This window comes from Biomphalaria glabrata, chromosome 11 (genome assembly GCF_947242115.1).
Source record: "Biomphalaria glabrata chromosome 11, xgBioGlab47.1, whole genome shotgun sequence".
NCBI lineage: Eukaryota > Metazoa > Mollusca > Gastropoda > Planorbidae > Biomphalaria > Biomphalaria glabrata.
In genome coordinates this window covers 16,979,033-16,999,596 of record NC_074721.1, presented here as the reverse complement: position 1 = coordinate 16,999,596, position 20,564 = coordinate 16,979,033, and the positions used below count along the sequence as shown (strand labels likewise).

The 20,564-nt window shown below is 33.3% G+C and overlaps 1 protein-coding gene and 1 long non-coding RNA gene across 4 annotated transcripts in view; one reads left to right on the top strand and one right to left on the bottom strand.

Moving 5' to 3' along the window:
* LOC129921813 (uncharacterized) overlaps window positions 1–688 on the top strand; it is a 38,547-nt gene extending 37,859 nt beyond the window's left edge. Inside the window, exon 3 of the long non-coding RNA XR_008773792.1 lies at window positions 551–688. This is a non-coding gene — a long non-coding RNA (uncharacterized LOC129921813). The remainder of the gene's footprint in view (window positions 1–550) is intronic.
* LOC106051837 (macrophage mannose receptor 1-like) overlaps window positions 1–20,564 on the bottom strand; it is a 112,496-nt gene that overhangs the window by 28,078 nt on the left and 63,854 nt on the right. For all 3 annotated transcript variants that reach the window (XM_056004786.1, XM_056004785.1, XM_056004787.1), the window contains exons 16-35: window positions 20,328–20,472; window positions 20,118–20,159; window positions 19,673–19,843; window positions 18,754–18,870; window positions 18,477–18,587; window positions 18,223–18,273; window positions 17,733–17,912; window positions 16,609–16,851; window positions 14,345–14,502; window positions 13,836–13,952; window positions 13,027–13,142; window positions 12,183–12,322; window positions 11,407–11,612; window positions 10,436–10,560; window positions 8,424–8,473; window positions 6,910–7,001; window positions 6,640–6,718; window positions 5,112–5,156; window positions 519–685; window positions 232–296 (exon numbers count right to left, since the gene is read on the bottom strand). In XM_056004786.1, the coding sequence (XP_055860761.1) occupies window positions 232–296; window positions 519–685; window positions 5,112–5,156; window positions 6,640–6,718; window positions 6,910–7,001; window positions 8,424–8,473; window positions 10,436–10,560; window positions 11,407–11,612; window positions 12,183–12,322; window positions 13,027–13,142; window positions 13,836–13,952; window positions 14,345–14,502; window positions 16,609–16,851; window positions 17,733–17,912; window positions 18,223–18,273; window positions 18,477–18,587; window positions 18,754–18,870; window positions 19,673–19,843; window positions 20,118–20,159; window positions 20,328–20,472 (2,420 nt within the window). The remainder of the gene's footprint in view (window positions 1–231; window positions 297–518; window positions 686–5,111; window positions 5,157–6,639; window positions 6,719–6,909; window positions 7,002–8,423; window positions 8,474–10,435; window positions 10,561–11,406; window positions 11,613–12,182; window positions 12,323–13,026; window positions 13,143–13,835; window positions 13,953–14,344; window positions 14,503–16,608; window positions 16,852–17,732; window positions 17,913–18,222; window positions 18,274–18,476; window positions 18,588–18,753; window positions 18,871–19,672; window positions 19,844–20,117; window positions 20,160–20,327; window positions 20,473–20,564) is intronic.

Genomic DNA, 20,564 nt, shown 5'->3' with positions numbered 1-20,564 from the left:
ACATAGATTTCCTAGCATTATTATTTCCAGTCAAGTGTAAGACATATTTATATTGCAACATTTTATAGATGGCCCATGCCATGGGATAAGCCATGTTGACTTACAGAACATAAGAACCCTAAATAACAAACTTGACATCCTGTTCTGAAAAGGGCAATTAGTATAAGTCAATAGTGTTTGTGTATATACATTTTAACTGCATGCATTAGTTAGCCAAGAAGTTTTACTTACACATATTCTTCCTGGTCTAGTTGATTGAAACCTATCCAAACCTGTGAACCTCCAGTCCTACTTAGCTAGAAAAAGGATAATATAACAATCCATTAAATGAAATGACAAAGGCAGTAATACTGGGTTTGACATAATTTGTCAAAATTTGGAGATAATGTATTATGATACAGCTGTTTATTTTTAATCTAAATCAGATATTTTTAAAATTTTACTAATTAAATACCAACACAATCTGTATTATTCATCTTTGTAAACACCAGAAAACAAAGTTAAATATCAGAACTTACCCAAGTAATCAAAAAATTATTTTCATCTTCAGACAGTATACTGACAAGATCTCCGCCTGATGAAAGACATTTTTGTCTTGCTTGGTACCAAGTCATAGGATCATGTGAACTGAGATAGTAACAGGAACCATTGAAATATTGCCAGGAAGGATCTGCACAGCTGGTGGCTAACAAAGATAATTAAAAATATTTATCTGAATAGGATTTCTCATACTAAAATTTTAGATTATTAGAAACCAAAAACTCAGATACAGCTTAGGTGTTTTTTTCTTTCTGTATGAGAGAAGGCACTCAGGGAGTCAGTGTGTTGTTAAGAAAGGCTTCTACACCATCTTACTTACTCACTTGGACTTAGATCCTCCCACCATGTTCGGGGTGAGGGGGGGGTGGCAAGCTGCCTCTACAAAATCTGTCACTGGCAATGTCTGAAGTTTCTACCTACCTAGCATGGGCGTAGCCAGGGGGGTTTTGGGGATCAGATTTTAGTGACTGATTTTTTGCTTTGATTTTGTGTATTTTAAGTGAGATTTTAATTCTAAATGGTTTAATATAATTTTTAACAGTACTTTGCTGGGATGGCTTAAGAGGCTGATGGTGTGATAGTTTTGACAGATTTGTAAATTGCCTTTCTTTGTAAAGTTTATGACGAGTGATTGGGTCTAGGGTTTAGGCCATTCTCCTGATTGCCAGATCTTGTTGCAAATCGTATAGAGTGTTTGGTTTCTCCTCATGCCTGTAGAAGTTCACCAGGAATGTTGTCAACTCCGACGATTTTGCCTTTTTAAGGGCTTTTACGTCTGATCGAAGAATCGGAGAGTGTAAAATGAAGTTAAATGGTGTAACGTTGCAGAATGCGAATGTCGTGTAATGCTGGGTTCTTGCTTCCTGAAGTACTCTTGACACGTGACAAGACAAATACTATAAACTGACTGAAGTCTGTTTCAGCAGACAAATATAAAGTTTATTTTACAACACAAAAATAATAATAATACTACACTCCTTGTTAGTGCTACAAGTCAAGAAATAATAAACAATCCTATCCGCATGACAGGGGTATCAAGTGTATCCAATATATGTTAGTTACTAATCACGTCCGCATCTGAGCGGGTAACACTGTGCAGGTTAACTAATACATGTCTCAAAGAGACCACTGGCAACAACTGCCCACAAGTTACTTTCTAACTGAAATTACTACAGACTTTTTCTAAGTCACTACTGTCCATCCCGGACCAAAATATACTTGACCACTCGGTCCAAAGAATACCACTTGACTTCTCTAACTTGACTTAACTTGACTGACTGAACTCAAAGTTAACTTTATTCATTCTACTTCCTGTTTTTTACATCAGGAATTCCATGTGTATTTTAAACTCGTAACATGACGTGAACTTTAGATCATGCAAAGTCAACTGAGACTGACAGAGAGTCGTCAATGTTGGATACTGCCGGGACATTTAGTATCTCTGTATCTCCTGAGATTTCAAAGTTATACAGCTCTGAACAGTATTCAGTCCATCTTTTTTATTGTCGTTCCTGTTAAGTCCCTGTTCAATTTCTTGACACTTCTTCTCTATCCACTTTTTCTTCGCTTCTTTCACCAATAAGACAACATCATATCAGAAGAATAAGTGGATTTTAGACAAGGTCGCAGCACAACAGAACAAATCCTAAACCTCAGAATACTCTGTGAAAAATATCTCCAACACCAAGAGAATCTTTTCCATCTCTTTATTGATTTCAAGAAAGCTTTCTATCAAGTATGGCACGGGCACTCTGGGCGACAATGGAAAAGTACAATATCAATAAAAACATAATCAAAGTTATCCAGAACATCTACAAGGATGCCACAAGTGCGGTGTACTTCAACAATAACATTGGAGACTGGTTCAAAACCACAGTTGGAGTAAGACAAGGCTGCCTACTTTCACCAAATTACTCACTCAAAATGCTATGAGTATAGCCAAAGGGGGTTTTAAGTTTTAACCCCTCTTCCAGATGTTTTTTTTTTAAAATACCACTTCAAAATTTAAAAAAACAGCGAATTACACACTCAAAATGCTATGATCGTAACCAAAGGAGTTTTTAGTTTAAACGCCCCTTCAGTGTGTTTGATGCTAAAAATACCTCTTCAATATAAAAAAAAAACAAATAACACACTCAAAATTCCATGAGCGTAGCCAAGCCAAGCCAAGCCTTCAGCGGGGTGTTAAGCTAAAAAATACCTCTTCAATATAAAAAAAAAAGCAAATTACACATTCAAAATGCTAGGATTGAATCCAAAGAGGTTTTGAATTTTAACACCCCTAAACCCCCCTTCCAGCCGTTTTTTATGCTAAAAAAACCTCTTCAATATTAAAAAAACAGCGAACTACACACTCAAAATGCAATGATCGTAGCCAAAGGAGTTTTGAGTTTAAACCCCCTTTCAGCGTAGCCAAGCCAAAGGGGGTTTTGAGCTTAAATCCCCCTCCTCCAGAGAGTTTTAAAACCCCTACAGATGGTTTTGAGTTTAAAATCCCCACATACAGAGAGTTTTGAGGTTGAAAACTTCTCTTCAATTTTATGCTTAAGCAAACTACAGTCACCAAATTCTATTTTATGCTTAAGCAAACTATAGTCACCAAATTCTATCAGCGTAGGTAAAGGGGTTTTGAATTTGTTAAAAAAAACTCCAGAGATTGATAGTTTAATATCCCCCAAAAGATGAGTTTGACAATAAAACTTCCCTTTTCGATATAAAATCTATAGCAAATAACATTCACCTAATTCCAAGAGCATAGCCAAGAGAGGGTACAAATTTCTACCACTGGCTGGGCTCCATTAATAAAGTGCCAAAATTGAAAAAAGACTAAATATGGCTCAACAAAGATGGCTAAGACAGATTTTAGGAGTCAGAGATCGGGTCTCAATCAAGGAAATCCTATCCTAAATCCGAACTGGGAGTCGACCCATTAGTAAGGTTGTGAAAGAGCGTCACATGAGGTTTGTGGGACATGTTCTCCGACAAAATGAATTACGCATAATAAGAGTTGTGATGACAAGGAAAGCGCAAACAGGGACATCCTAGTACAACATGGTGCCACAATTTCATGGATGTCCTCAGAGCATGTAGGAAGAGGCTTCAGACACTACCAGAGAAGCAGCTTGCCGCCCAATGCCCCGAACGATGCGGAAGGATCTAAGTCAGTAAGAATAGCAGATAAGGTTTTCGAAATAAAAGTTTTAAATAGCAGGATAATGCACTGTAGATACCTCAGAATATGCATTTTGTAGGCCTTCAATACCGGAAATAGTGCTTGGCGGCAGGGCTCACAGCCAGACCCCCTTGCTGGCAATATTTTTTTACTGAAGAACCTATTCTAGGGTACAATAAACGTCTTCCGAAAGAATAAAGTTCAGAATGTAATAAAAATTAATTATGTGTGTGTGTGTATTTATATTTGTGGAGGAGGGGAGGAAAAAATTCCTCCCCCGCAACCCCCCCCCCCAAAAAAAAATCCTGACTACGCCTGTGCCATCTAGTGTTAACTGTTCTGAGGTTCTCCATGAAAGTGTGGTGCCAAGTTATACAAGGACATCCCTGTTTGCGCTGAGGTCAACACCTCTTAGAGAACAACAATTCACCGTCTTTCACTGTGATTGCATGCTACCAACTTTGGATTGAATGAATCGGTTTACACTGTTCATGAGCGGAAGCCCCGGCCTGTACATCATACCCTAGATTATTCCAAAAAGCACCCTCCTTACAAAGTTCATCTGTTTATGTTGCCCGCATATTGAGGGTGTTATGAGGCCAACACAATTACCAACTACCTTTACTTTTCCCCAACCAATTAGAGCTGAGTGGCCTCAGAGTCGTCCGAAAAATTCAGAAAATAAAAATCCCAGTCTTAACCAGGATTTAAACCTTAGTTTGGAAGCCAAGCACTTTACCACTCAGCCACCATGTCTTCAGTAATTTAGATTAATGATAATAAAATAAAACAGTTTTGTAATCAATGTAACTATGTAAAGCTTCCTTTGGTCCCAACACTTGTGTCTACGTTTAATCAGACAACACCCTGACTCAGTTGCCTTGATGTCTTTAGGATGTTTAATTGTTTGTTCAAAAAACATCCTTTTCACCAATACAATAGCATCATGACAGATTATACCTACATCAACATAAAACTCATTTTTTGGCATCATCATTTAGCTTGAAACATTTTGGATTGGGTTCAAATAGGGATATTACATGCAATATATTTGGAGTTGTTGGGTTCATGACAATTAGTTGGGGAAAGTAAATGTGAAATGTCATAGTGTTGGCCAGATAACACTGTTAACACAAGGGTGTCATGTGCCAAGCACAAATAGCAATCACCTTTACTTTCCCAAATTAGTGGCAAGTGGACTCGGGGGCATCCTAAAAATCATTAGATTCAAAACCCCAAGTCTTCAATGAGATTCAAACTTGAGAACCCTCGGTTTAGAAGCCAAGTGCTTTACCACTCAGCCCCACCCCCTCCTGAAATACTGAAAGCTAATATAATTTCCAACAATAACTAGACTATTTCAAGAAATAATCCAACCTTACTTAATGGCAATACTCACAAGGTGTAGGTGTTAGAGCTGGAACTACAGAAGGCAGTGTAGCACCTAATAGACAGTTAATAAATCATTTTGGATTTAACAAGACATGGCAGAATTTAGTGCTCATGTAAGAGCAAAAGTTAATAACAGAATTAAAAAAAAACACTAAATAAACATAAAAAAAAACAGCTATTACAAAATTCATAGATTTACTGAACAGAACCCAAGTGTACAATTAAAGTTGCAGTGCAAACAAAGAAAACTTAGGTTAAAAAAAAACAACAAATCAATTAGAAAGAACATAAAACCCATCTCCTCAATACAATCTACACTTGCAATACATCCTTAGAGGTTGAAAAGAGTAAATGTAGCTCATCAGTGATAGAAGGAAAAGGAGCCTAGGAATAGCATACCAAGATCATGTAATTAATAGAGAAATCTACTGCATGGGCACTTGCCCCCCTAAGAAGCACATATCCTAAGACAAGACAAAATACATTAACTAAAGACCAAAAAGAGGAAAACAAAAAAAAAGGGTCGTTCACATCTAACTTGGCATGCCACCTTCTTAGAAGACCTAACCCATAGACACTAACTGGGAAGAGGCTGTGGAAGTAGATTGTGACCTATCTCTGTGGCGAAAGCTTGCCACCATTGGCACCAAAAGGATCTAAGTAAGTACTAGAAGTCTAACACTCTCCTTCAAGAAAAATTCTCATAAAAGAATAACAAATAAATAATACAGGTATTAAATACACAAAGAGAGGCAAAGAACTACTGGATCATAGGAAGAGTAGATTGTGCAATGTGTAGATAATATGTCCAATATTAATAACAACAGTAATTTCCTCGACCAAGGAGTACACACAAAACTATAAAGAAACATGTCACATGGTATAGTCCACATTTCGACTAGGTGTAAACTAATTGTGTTGTCATTGCATGGGTTTGTTTGTATTTATATACATGCTGCTCTCATTTCACATGTATTTTCCATTAACTGCCATGAACTCTACTTTTATTTCAATCCTTTGCATTTGTGGAACAGATTAATCATGTCCATTTGACTAACAAGTATTTTGCAGTTGTTTCTTGCTATAGCTCAGGATGCATTAATTGTATGGATACTAGGTGTAAAAAATTTGCACTTTTAAAAGCAGTGGATACTGATATCCAGAAGTAGTTTGTAATATGGTATTTTAAACTTCACAAGGCAATTATCACATTGTTTCTTCAAGCTTTGTGTTAATTGGTTCCCTTAAATGAAAACCTTATAAAATGAAGTATAGAAGAACTGCTTTGTAGAATATTAAAGTCAATGATTTCCAATTCAGCTTTTAGACATTACAGTAATGTGAGGGAAAACCAGGGTCTAGTTAGGATTGTGATATTTAAAAAAAAACAATACAATAAAACTTTTACATTTTCAAAAACTTGAATTAATAAGATCATGTGGGTTTTATTCTCCAATGATGTAGTTTTTATTCATTTTTAAATATCTATCTGTCACTGTTACAAATATAAACAATATTTAAGATCTGCCACTAACCTTGAAGGATGGTGCAAAAGAATGGTTGCACTACATAGCAGTGATTGTCATTCCACTGTCCTCCAGAGTACTGTACCAACTGAACATAAAATTAACATTTTATCACAAATATAACAAGAAATTTTTTTATTTTTTTCAAAAGCTTAAGAAGAAAATAACAAACTAGATGGCTTCAAACACTGACAATAGCAAATATTAAATCTGTGAATTAAAAAACACTGAATGCATCTATATCCTAAAACCAGGTGATAAAAACTACATTTAACTTGCCTCCACACAATCTTCAAACACTGTAGAATTGTTAGGTTCTCCGTATTTCCAATTAGAGAAATTAAGTGATGATCCATCAATCCACTGAAAATCTTAAACAAATGGGTACATTTACATATTACATTTTGCCACTCTTTTAAATTTCAAAAGCTGATATACAACTTTTTTAACACATTAAGCTTGTGTAATTATTAAAACTATAGACATATAAATATATAGACTAGCTATTGGGGCAATTTGTATTCTTTAATTTTAATCTGCTTCCTAAACTGACAGTTAAACATACAAAGTAGGTCTTGGACTAGGAGATTTTGTTCTTCAACCAAAAGAAAAATCTTCAGTTTCAGAATTCTTAATTTAACATCAGGAAACAATATGTCTGAATTCTCAACATTACTTCTAATTTTTAGATCAAAGATTTTGTTAAGTGATTATGGAAATGTTATTTTTGTTACTTGGCACAAATCTGACAAAACAACATTCAAGGAATAGCTTTTTTTTAGGTTATTCATTTTCAACAAAAGATTTAGCTCTAGACACTTAATATTTGTAAAAGCTCTATTTTATATAGGCACAAACAAATATAGGCTTTATCTGAAAAACAAGAAAATATAAGAAATATTTTTTTTTAAAATAAAGCTTATATTAAGCCTAGTTATATCAATTTGGATCAGCCATGCAACTAAATTTGTAATAGATCTAGACTAACAATAATAAATCTCTGCAATTAGAAATATTTTTACCAATTGTTTTTATTAAGCACAATTTCATGCTATCAGATCTCCCAGAATGTGATATTATCTAATCACTTGTCTGGACCAGTTAGGAAAGGAGTGGGGGGGGGGAGAAAGAAGGCAGTAAGTGAGTGAATGTTTCCGTGATCGCTTTTTAAATGCATTTTAAGCAATAAATTTAAAAAATTGAATGCAATGAATTCGAACCCGAGGGCTTAGGCCTTCACAAGTCTCTTCAAGATGATGCACTAACCACTGTGCCAGTGAAGTACTTATGTAATCAAAAGGCTTTATAATTATCTATTGTTAGTTTCAAACTATAAAGCGGTGACCTTTTTTTCTACGAGGTAAAAAGGGGACTAATGTAACTTATACTCTCAATCAAGTACAAATTTTTTCCCTTGTTCAATACCAAACAATATAAATGATTACCAATAGTTAATAAACTAATTGGCTTTTTAAAAAAATTGATTATTGTTTTGTAGGGTAAAGAAAACAATTGTGCAAAATTTTAGCTTGACCTGATATTTGATTTGGGAGAAATAACATTTATAAACTTTTTACCAGACTGACAGAGTGAGTTGATATAAAATTTGTAAAAAAAAACAACATATTTAAACTTTTCACTACAAAGTGTTGAAAATTTTGCAATTGATAGCATATGACTGTGGTTTTAGACTTGGACTGTGTCAAAACACATGAATAAAGTTTTCTTTAATTGTACCATAATGGACTAGCAGAGCTTAGAAAGTGAAATCAATAAGTGAAATTTAGTCTTACTAGATTCGCTGACAGCATCAGATAATCCGATCCAAGCAGGCAAACTTCGCCTAACAAAATTAATAACATAATATTGAGACAAAAAAGAAACAAAAGTGATGCTATCTAACTAAAAAAAATATTTATTTAAAATGTAAAAAAAAAAGGTGCTTATATCTTTAAATTACAGAAAATAATAATAATAATGGAAATGTCTTTGATTCAAAAGATTAAGGATGAATGCAGTGTTTCTTATGACTATGCAAACCCAGTTGCAACCTGCATATTTTCCCACATGTTGTGCAGACAAAGCATGGTTAAAGATAATCCTTCAAAAAAGAGTATGTGCTAACCTTGTCAGTCATGTTAATCAAAAGTTTAAACTCGTGAAGCCATTTATTTTCCAGCCTGATTCAGTCTACCTATTTCAATCTAACATCTAAATATTTTTAGTTTTATGTCTGAGAAAATAAGAAGTTTTTACTTTAAATTTTTTTTAGTGACTTTAGTTAATTGCCCATTTTTTTTTTACACTAAGACATGTTCTGATTTGATTCTCATTTCTTTAAATCATATAATTCTCTTTCTAAAATGTTAATATCATGTCTTGTTCTAAATACTAATCAATCATTGGCAAATAGTTTCACTTTTGTTCCAGAACTATTGCAAGTGTGTCTATCATAAATGTACAGTAGGGCTGTTCAAAGAGAACTGACTTTATAGTGGCTGATGTTAACTCACAGACTTTGACTTTAGGCTCTCTACTTGTCAGGAAAATAAAAGATCCAGTGAGTGATCAGAAATGCTTAAGTATTTAAACTTTGAAAGTAAGCTAAGTTGGTGAACTTTGTCTAAGGCCTGAGACATCCAATAAGATGGCTTCTAATTACTCACTACTCTCCTAACCTTTTATAAAGTCATCTTTGAAACATAATCTAAATTTCTCAAGCCATGTTGGTGTAGAGATGAAGGACATAATGTTGAACTAGGTAATTTATCAAGTTGCTCTGCAGGACATCATGCTTAACAAGGTCCTACATCAAATTGTTATGTATGACATTATGTTTAACTAGGTCATTTAGGAAACTGGTAAATAGCACATAATTTTTAACTAGGTCATGTAGGAAATATGTAAAACTGGTCTATAAAATATAATTTCCTCCATCAGCTTTATCTGTTATCTTACTTTTAAATAGAGTGACATTAGCTTCTAGCGAATAACAAAATCCGTCTCCTAGTGATAAAGTCAAGGATGCTTTAGTGAAAGAAGCAGGAAATAGGATGCTGTTTGAGAAACCAGTCTCTTAGTAAGAAAAGTAATTTAGAGAAATAGTTAAAAGTAGAAATGACCTTGTCTTTGTATTGATTGATGAACAATGTGAGCTCATTTAAAACATTTCAAATGGGCCATGAATCCTCAGATTCAGTTTAAATAAAAACCCAAATATCCAAACATAATTTAGTTGGCCTCCTTCAGCCGTAGGACCACTATGGTTAAACACTTTTTCTTGTGACTGTGGAGCCCTATTCTCTAGAGACATTCCCCTCCACATGTATGGCAGGTTAAAAAAAGGCATTCGCTTTGGTGGTAGAGGAGCCAGCCATTTTTCATTTTGCATGTTTTTCTACCAGGGCAGAAGCCAATACTTTTTCTTGTTTTCTTGGTCACCATCTCTCTTCACATAGTGTGATCTAGGGCTGTTTTCCCTGTAGTCTGCATCAATGTCCACTGCTTTGAGGTCCCCTTTAATAGCATCCATATAGCGGAGGTGGGGATGACCAGTTTTCCTTGAGCCAGTCACAACTTGTCCATAAAGGATGGCTTTGGGGATACAATTGTTCTCCATCCAAGCCAGAGCAGGTGGCGTTGTCTGATGATTGTAAAGTAGCTTGGATGCCATTAGAAAATGACAATGCTCAATTTTGAACACTTTTCACTGGCACAAATGTATAAAACACATCATAAAGGGTTAAAAAATTCTACATTAATCTATAAAAAAAAATGGCATCATGACAACAATGATTGTACTAACCATTGCAAAACTGTTGAGCTTATTACAAATTGTTGAGTTGCAGAATTATGAATACTTGTCAAATTGCCTCCAAATGTTTCACATCGGGCTTGTGCTTCAAACCAAGTCTTTTTATCAGTAAAATACTGAAAAAAAAAAAAAAATTTGTAATATAATCCTATGTATTTCTTTATAGCATCTACATGCACTTTTCAATGACTAGAGTAAATCTCTTGGATTTAAGAGTACAGGTTTCAGGTTCAATTCTGGCCAAACTTGAGTATACATAAAGAAAAAACCTTGGCTTGAACCAAACTTCTGGTATCTTATATTTGTTTCAGGTAAAGAAAATATAATTGGTTGCTAAGTTGGCCACATAACGCCTTGATAACCATTGGCCACTTTTTTAGACAAGATTTTTTCTATGGTCCTCAAGACAAAACAAAAGCCATTATAAGTTAATTTGACTAACATGACCCTAGTTTGTGTACTGACCTAGTTTAGTTAAGAGATTATGTTAGTTTTGTAAATAAATATTCTGTGCATTGTTTTTAGCAACGGTAAAAGTAGTGACATAGTCAGACAGACAAATGACATTGCAAATACAGGTAAATGAAAGAGGAGAACAATATGGCTAGAGCTTATAGAAACATGGATATTGATAGAGACTGCAAAGTAAACGACAGATAGTGAGACAAGATGATAACCTCCATTTGTAAATAAATATTTGTTGAATTCTTCAGAAGTCTTTTATCATGTCTATTTAATTGTGATGTTCCTTGGCTATGTTCGGAAACACTTAGTAGAATAAGTGAAGTAGTGTTAGAGTTAGACAACACACATCCAAGCCAGGACATTGATTTTAATTCAATCAAATTTGATCAAGCATAGATGTATCAAACTCTATTATATTAGTCAGTTAAGCAGTTAGTTATAACAAAGTTTAACTTTATATCTCTTTACTAATGTTACTACAAATGCCATATTCTTACACGATAGCAGAGGCCATTGAGACCATTCCATTGTGGAGGGCAAGGCCCTAATGATGTTGCTGAAGGAACTGTCGGTGGGGCTGGCTTAACAAAACCTTGACGAAGAGTTTCACACACATACGGTTGTTGTTGCTGGCACTGAAGGTTTTCCCACAATCCAACAGGTCTTTGTGATCTTATGGCCACACAAGTGTTCCATTCATTGCCTATAGATTGTAAGCACATTACTTTAAACTTTCAACATTAAATACTTAATAAAAATTAAAACAGTTTACTGACAGTATCATCATATATATTAGTTAAAATAAGCTTGATCTGTGAAACTCATTAATGGATGCCAACACTTTATGCTGGACTTTATTTGCACATTAATGTAACACACAACAATGCAATATTAACTCCTTTGCTAAGGGGAATAATTCTAAATACTGACAACATATACACATGGTCAACAGCATAAGCTGTATTGATTATAAATTAAATAGCATAGAGTGAATGTTGCCTTTATTAACCTAAGGCCTATTAGCTGTCAATCAGATTTCAGTGTTGGAAAAATTATACTGTTACACAACTTGTTACACAACTATTTCGAGCCTATTCTCATTAAGAAAAGAATAAAGCAAGGAACAGTCAAGGGATGAATGTATATTTGATATGTTTTTTCCCTTTGTTTTGAATCTTTGCAAAATGAAGTTTCTTTAAATGGCAGATCTGAATGAAGATTAGAGCAAGAGCCAAAACAAAAGACCTCTAATTTGGGAACCAAACTCTTCTACCTGTGTGTGAGGGAGCCCAGATAGTGTATTGTAACATTGACCCACTGGACCACATATATGTGCCATTCTTGTCAGACAGGCCAATCCAGTAGGAGCTTTCTTTGTTCACCAGCTCCGAGGTAATAAAAGCATTTGTTATACTGAAAAGTAAAGTTATGCAAGTTGACCAATCCATAAATATAGTTTCACATGCAATAAATACAAAACTGATATCAGTATTTTGATTACAAAAATTGCAGAAGAGTAGCTATATATGTTTAACTCAGACATTGTCATTCACAAAATGTCTAACAATGTTCATTGTTTATATCCCTGTGACAGACAAAATATCTAAATCTTGTATCTCACTAACTATCACATTTATTTTTTGAGTTGGTCAAAAAAGCAGATATTGTACTACTGTTATTACTTTTATATTGTGCATCTTCCATCAGCTGTGATCTTATCTCTTTTGTGGATGACTGGTGGTAGAACATATCATGGTGAAAGTTTCTGTGCTGCCTAAACCCAAACATAACTGAACTATTAAAAATTCTGTCTAAATCAGGATTCAAATTTGAACCCCCCCCCCCCCCTTAATTAGGTATCCACACAGTATCTGCCTCTCTGCAACTCCCATGGTATATTTGTTGATTAAAATAGCTCATCACCTAAATGCAATGTTTACCAAAACTATGCTCTATATGTAGCTCAATAAACTTTGAATATTATTAAGAAGAAGCCAAGTGTTTCATTTCATTTCCAAAACATATAAAGATGAATGAATTCAACTTTGGTATTATAATAAGCATTAATATTTTACAAAAAAATAATATCTCTTTCTGAAGAGTTTTTATACACCCACCTATCTGATACAGTAGCTAATTGTCCATTGATCTGAATACAGTCTGCTTGAGCCTCTAACCATGATCTAGGAGTGTCATATATAATATAGCATGTACTTCCATAACCAAACCCTCTCTGAAAATATACATAGATATTGACTGTACTTAATTTCTAGTAACTAAAATTACAGTAGCTACTGATGTACACAATTGTAAAAATAAAAGGGAGCATTAGATATGTACATAAGAAGGCTAAGTACATATTCTTTTGAAATAAAAAATCTGTAAAGGACTGAAGCTCTGCCAGACCTGCCTTAAGCACAAAAATAAAATAGAAATCTATCTCGCTGGACAACAAATGGCAAAAGAAAGAACAACCAAAGAAAAATGATTTGTGAGAATGATAATTCATAGGTTCATGCTCAAATCTGAGAGCAACTAAAAAAGATCAACAAGGAAGGAAATATTTGGGGAACATAGATGCTGTCCTTTATGCACAGCAGTAGAGAATGTAATGAAGAATGAATGACAATGGGGAATAGTTGCATCAAATGAAGCTAAAGTGGTCTACCATTATGTTTTCTATTGTTGAGATAATTTAGTATATGAATAGTCTGAAATAAAAGATGTGCCTAGATAATTCACTGGTGTTGAAATCTTCCACTTAAGTTTAAGTACATCTTTAAGGAAGTAGGGTGAGATAACTTGAAAATCTGATGAGTAGAAATCTATCATCAGCCCATTATACATTTTTTGGTTTGATTTTAAAAATTAAGTTTAAAGTCTAAATAAGTTTCATTCTGTTGCGTGATTTAAAAATTAGACTTACTGCTGGACAACCAATCTGATTGGGTGCTATAGTTGGTTTATCTAATATGTCCAAAGGTTTCTTGCACACATACCCTGTCCTAGGAACATCACAAATATCATCTGACCATTGACCTGTCTGAAAGTGGATACAACTATTTTTAATGTACAGTATTCATATATTCAATGGTAACGGCTGAACAAGTCTGCATGCCTACTTAAAATATTATGCACAATTTTTAGGGATAGTAGTTGCTGGCGATCATGAATAGTTAAAAAAAACTATACACATTACTGTATTTATTATTACATCTAACTCTATTATTTATGAACAATTTTTCAAAAATATCTTAAACATTATGAATAATATACTATGTTTCTAATTTTTTTAAAGTTCTGACAATAGAATGCATTTGAGTGCAGTCCTCATTTTTCCAATACAATTATTTGGTTTATTCTATTGCCAGTTAGTATAGACAACAAAATATTTATTTGTATATTTATTTCAATTAAAAAAATACTATTTCTCACAACAGAGTGAATTTGAATGCAGTCCTCATTCTTTCCAATATAATTATTTGGTTCATTCAATTGCCAGTTAGTATAGACAACACTTGAATAGTCTGTCCATGAAAAGCTCATTTGACTTTGAAGATCACTCAAACCAAGCCAATAGCCATTATTGATATCTGTGATAAGTGATGGGCAAAAGTTAACTAAAAAGTTAGAAACTTTTAGTTTAAGTAAAACAAATTAATTAAGGCCATTGTTTAACTAGAATAAAAAAGTTTAGTTGAAATCGTAGTTTAATTATTATTATTTAGTTACTAACTAAAAAGTTTAATTAAAATTTGTACAACTTTTCAACATGTGGTCAGGGTTGAAACACACATCTCTGTTTTCTGGTCATGTGATATCAATAACTTAAACAATAAAAAATGATGCAGTTAACAACTATTTAGTCATTCTGCATTTGAAGAGGATAAAGTAAGATGCTGGTAGAAGTTATGGGAGTCAATATTTACAATTGAAAGTAGCAGTATTATAAAATGTTAAACATTTTGGCCAAAAGCTTCTATACAATATTATGAATGGGGTTGCTCCAAATTTTTTTTGTGAGCCACGTGGAGGTGGTTAATTTCTGTTTGTAAGGGAACCTGATTAGTGAGTTAGGTCAATATTTAGTGGTTTTAATCAATTCATTTGCGGAAAACAATAATTTTTTAACTGCAGGAACATCAAGTACACCCTTTTTATAGTCTTAAGACTTATTATTGAGATCTAAGTCTAAATTAAATTGACAGCTATGCCTCTATAGATCTAAAAGCATTAGGATAACCAACTCTAGAAAAAAAAATCTTAATCCACACCCTCTCTGACCATAAAGTAAATAGACTGTGTCCAACTGATTTTAACAACTTGGTCAGCTAGACATACACATGTAGGCCTAGTGTACTGTGCGTGTGTAGTCAATTATACTAAAAGACTACCCTGCATTTTTTTTCATTACACATTATGCAATAGTGTTAGCTTAATGTGGAGTAGTCAGACAAGAAAATGACACACTGGCTTGGCTACTCAAGCATGTTCGTAGATATATCATTACACTAAAATAGTTACACACCCTCCCTGCCCAGAAAGTAAATAGATGGTGTGTCCGACTGATTTTAACAACCTGACCAGATAGACGTACACATAAAGGCCTATATAGTGTTTGCCTACTGAGTGTGCAGTCCATAATGACAAGACCATAGTGTTAGTTGTATTTTTAGTGGTCAGACAAGAAAATAACACATCGGCATGGTTAGTCAAGCATGTATTTTACACTATAAAATAGTTATACAGGTCAAATGTTTGTTAAAACTCCAACGATTTCATTTCTATTTCTTTGGTTACTAGATCTAAATTTGAAATTCTAAATTTATGTTATTTAATGAGATTTTAAACTTTAATGGAATAAGTAAGATTTTCCCTTTTGTAATAAGTTATTATATTATAATTTAAAAAAAAAAAGAGTACCATTCTTTTCTAAAGGTTTTAATTCAAGGCAAAAATACAAGCACACATATTTATTTAGACATCTTTTTTATTTAAATTTATTTTATTGTGCATTAACATTTTTGTAAGAAACATATTCCTTAATACTGATTTTATTATGGATAAATATTTCTACAATGTTAGAAGAATAAGTTCGAACCGTAGGCATACAGTTAGATGATTATATCTATACAGGTCTAGTTTAACCTGTCCAACCCAAAAAAAAGTATGGAAAGTTTAATTAATTTTCTTTAGTTTAGTTTGACTATATTTTGAAATTCATGATAAACTTTTAGTTTAATTACTTTATTTTAGATGAAAACTAGTTTTAGTTTAACTTTTAATAGTTAGTTTAGTTTGTAAAATGTTTTACATGTTTCGGATGTTCCTTCAGAGTTGAAGATAGTTTACTTCCTAGTCCAAACCTCCCGCAGGACAACGGGGGATGGGAGCGGGAGGGTTTGAACCCGGGACCATTGATAAATCTAAACAACAGTCCAGCGCGCAAACCTCACGACCAGGCAGGAACCAGATAGTTCCCATCACTATCTGTGATAATATATGAAATAAAATGTCTAAGGTAAATAGGGATAGAGTTCAATATCACTCAAAAATTCTAAAGGCTTAACAAACCTAAAAGGCTTATAATAGAAGAGATAGTTTTGATTCTTTTGAAATACAATAAAAGAAAGTTATATAGTTTTGATTCTTTTGAAATACAATAAAAGAAAGTTCAGATTATAGTTTGAAGTAACTACCTTGATTACAGCCACAAGACTGAGCACAATTAGCCCACATCCAAGCAGAATTTTTAGTACACTCTCCAACCCTGGCCCAGTACTGACACTGTATCTGTGTGTACTTGTCATGGCAATCTTTATTGCAGAAGGAGCAGGACTTCTTACAGTTTTGTAACATCCACTGGGGGTTCTTTTGACACTCATTAGCCCTGACCCAGACATCACACTCAGTGGAATTGAGATGAAGGTCTTCACAACTATCTGTTACAAAGAAAACTACATTTTTACTTCTGTGATGATTAATATGAATCTATCTGTTACTATCTATCCTATATCCCCACCTCTTTACAAAGAAAACTACATTTTTACCACTGTGATGATTAATATGAAGATAAAGATCTGTTACAAAGAAAACTACATTTTTATGTATGTGAAGATTTATATGAATTTGTTATCAATTGTAAAAATGACTACACTTTACTTACATGATGATAAATATGAATCAATCCAAGAAATGTGTGCATAAGTTTGAATCCTGACTAAAGATGAGTTTGCAGAGAGACAAAAGGCAAAAAGGAAATATTCTCTCATATATCCCTCCCCCTCATGTACACAAAAAGAGACTGGATTTGAGCACACTGGTCATAATAAATGTGCTACACAAATGATGTGAGAAACAAATAAGACACAATGAGAGACAAATATTTGTTGAAATGCTAAGCCAAATAAGTCAAGCTGTTTAATTTATCACATACTAGTAACAAGTATTCAAGCAAATAAGTTAATGAATGTTAATTTTTTTTTCTCATTTCTAGTTGTTCTGACTGGCACTACAACTTGTTTAAGTTTATTAACTATGTATTTCAGTGAGCCTAGAAATGGTTTCTAAAAAATGTTTTTGAAACGTTTGACATGTTTCGAATGTTCCTTCAGAGTTGAAGATAATTTACTTCATAGTTCTAACCTCCCACAGGACAATGGGGAATGGCTAGGTGTGAACACGGGACTATTGAGAAGTCCAAATCACAATCCAGCACGCATACCTTACGACCAGGCAGCATTGGCTGTCCATCTATATCATAGTTACCTTCAACTTTACTTTTATTTGAAAATCTTTGGTTTTTGTCTCAATGTTCACCTACCTTTGGGAAGTTGAGACCAGATGAAGTCATTTTCTTGCTTGGAATGAACACTGGCCAATTCTGAACTTTCTTTTTTGCATGCAGCCTCAGCTTCCAACCACTTGACAGAATCAGTTCTTATAAGATAGCACTTGTAATTATAGGTCAGCCATCCAGGTGGACATCCAAAGTATTGGCCAGCTGGTATAAGAACATTCTAATATTAGATACAAATAGGCCAAGCATCAAAAATGAATAATAATAGTTACTATTGTAAAATTATCCAAATATTTTTAAAAGATAAACCAGTCTGGCTATTTTTTTAAATTCTTTCATTCAAGCCTAGAAAGACTAATGTTTTAAATAGGGCACCATATTAAAATAACAAATGAACTTTCCCATTCTCATAATTTTTCATCAAACTTAGTCTGTGTAAAAGTGTCATGATCCTCTGTACTTTTCAAGTATTAGAACTTTAAAATGAGCACACGGATACAAAATAAATACTTACATGGTACAGATCTTGGTGTAGTTTTAACAGTTGACATTGCAACAGAATCAGCTGAGGAATATATTAATTCTCATAATTATCTAAAAAGAAAGGAGTAATTTTGATAGGTTTATTATTTCTAATACTTGTTTTTTAATATCTTATTATAAGGAGACATAAGAAACTTAACAATAAAAAAGGCTGAAGAACATACTTAGGCTTCCTAATTCTTTTATCAGAACAATAAAAAATAATAATAAAACACACATAATAACCTCTTTTTTTGCAGATAAAACTGTTTCGAATGTTGCAGGGGAAGTCATTCCACCTGTAGTTGTTGCTCTTAATACCAGCACAATCTTCATCATTTAAATTGTTTGGTTCTCCTGTTTAAATATGCAAAAAGAAATGGAAAAAAATGCTTATACTTTAATGCATAATTACGTGAATTATGTGTAGTTATGATCTAAGAACAAAAAGGCAAAAATTTACCAATGAAAATAACAAAATTAACATCAATCATTTCATTTTATTTTGAAATAATTTTTTTACCTCTGTCCCAATTAAGATAAGCTAATGGGCTTCCATCTATCCACTGCCAACCAGCTTCTTTTGATCTGTCCGAGGCTCCAATCCAGAAGACCACTGATGTGTAAGATCTAATAATACCTGAGTGTTTCAAAAACGTTTACATAATATATCTTTACAACACTTTTTGTGTAATAAATAACTAGGTTACATTTTTATTTATTTGTTTTCAGACAATTTTCTGTGCACCAAAAAACAAGTGGCATTAAACAGAATAGACATACTTTTCGATTAGTTTGTGTGTGTGTGTGTTAAAGTTTGTGTGTGTGTGTCTTCTTTTGGTCTTGAAGCTAACTACAAGACACTGATAAAATAGAGATGGTTAACAAAAAGTATAAGGCTTGAAATATGTGTTGAGAAATGTAAGTGTATCAGGAATTGTCATATTTTGTAAGTAAAGTGCAGGGCTTAGAGGCAAGAAAAATGTGGAGGAAAGATAATGGTTGTGGAAGAGTAACTGCCAGAGATAAAATGACAGCAAAAAATATGGTAGGGCTATAGGGTGTCATATGCAGTGTAGCATCTTGATTAAATTTGCTATCAAAGAGACTGTATACATTATATTCAATGTTAAATTTATTTGCCTTTAAATTGTATTTAACACTTCATCCATGCATAATCAATTGTCTACTATTGAGACTGTTAATTATTTTGCGTTTTATCCAAACTCTCAAAAAAAAAAAGATCAGAATGGCCTTTCATTGTTCATTCCTTTTATAGTACTAGATTATCAAGACTGAAAGTGCATAACAGTTAGCAGTCATGCCCCAGAGTTATGTATAAAGAGAGGGTACCACAATATAAAGTAATCTAGCCATTCATTGTTTTCTAAATCGTAAAGATTAAGTTGCACCAATGAATTAACATTATCAAACCAGTTTACCTTCAAAGTAACTCTGTTCTTCCTTTGAGGTAATACTGGCCAATGATCCATTGTAAAAGGTGCACAGGTCATTAGCATCATGCCATGTTAATTTAGTTAGCCTGAACTGATAGCACCAGTCTGTCCCAGCTCTTTCTTCCCACATGGATCCACATTTAGCACTATACTGACCTAAAAAGTTTACCAGAAAATGTAAATTGAAATGAAATATATATATTCTATTTATTTATTTATAAATGTATCACTTTCAATAACAGAAAAAAAAAAACATTTGATACTGAGGATGTATTTAACAATTTTTAAGCTAAATTTGTATTGAGAAGAATGTATTTGACTTATATTCATTTTAATATTCATTCTTCATTAGATAAATGAAAAATATATAGGTTTAAAAAAGATATTAGTAAATAGTCATGTCAAATAGTACTGGGTCATTACTACTAACCTTTAACTTCAGTAGTTGTTAAAATAGAATCATTGGCATTTACTGTAAAAAGAAACATTATTTGAAATTATAGTAGATGGTTGGATGATATAAGAAATGTTAGCCTAATTTAGTTTTCTAAAATAAATTGAACTGAATTAGAGCAAATCTTACAAAAGTTGAATAATATATAAACAGATGTTAAATAGCAATGGAAAATTTAGATACTACCTGGTGGTTTCTGACAAATGTAGCTGTATGTATCTGAACACTTGACATCAAACCACCTGACACTGCTAGATACTGGTTTCAGTATGACACAGTTTTCATCTGCTTTATTGTCAGGTTGTCCATCTGCCCAGTACGTTATTGTCAGCTGGTGGATTAAGTAAGTTATAATAATGAACTAGATGTTACACAAAGTTGTAAATGTGGAAGCTCTTTCATTCAAGTTATAAAATCATATTA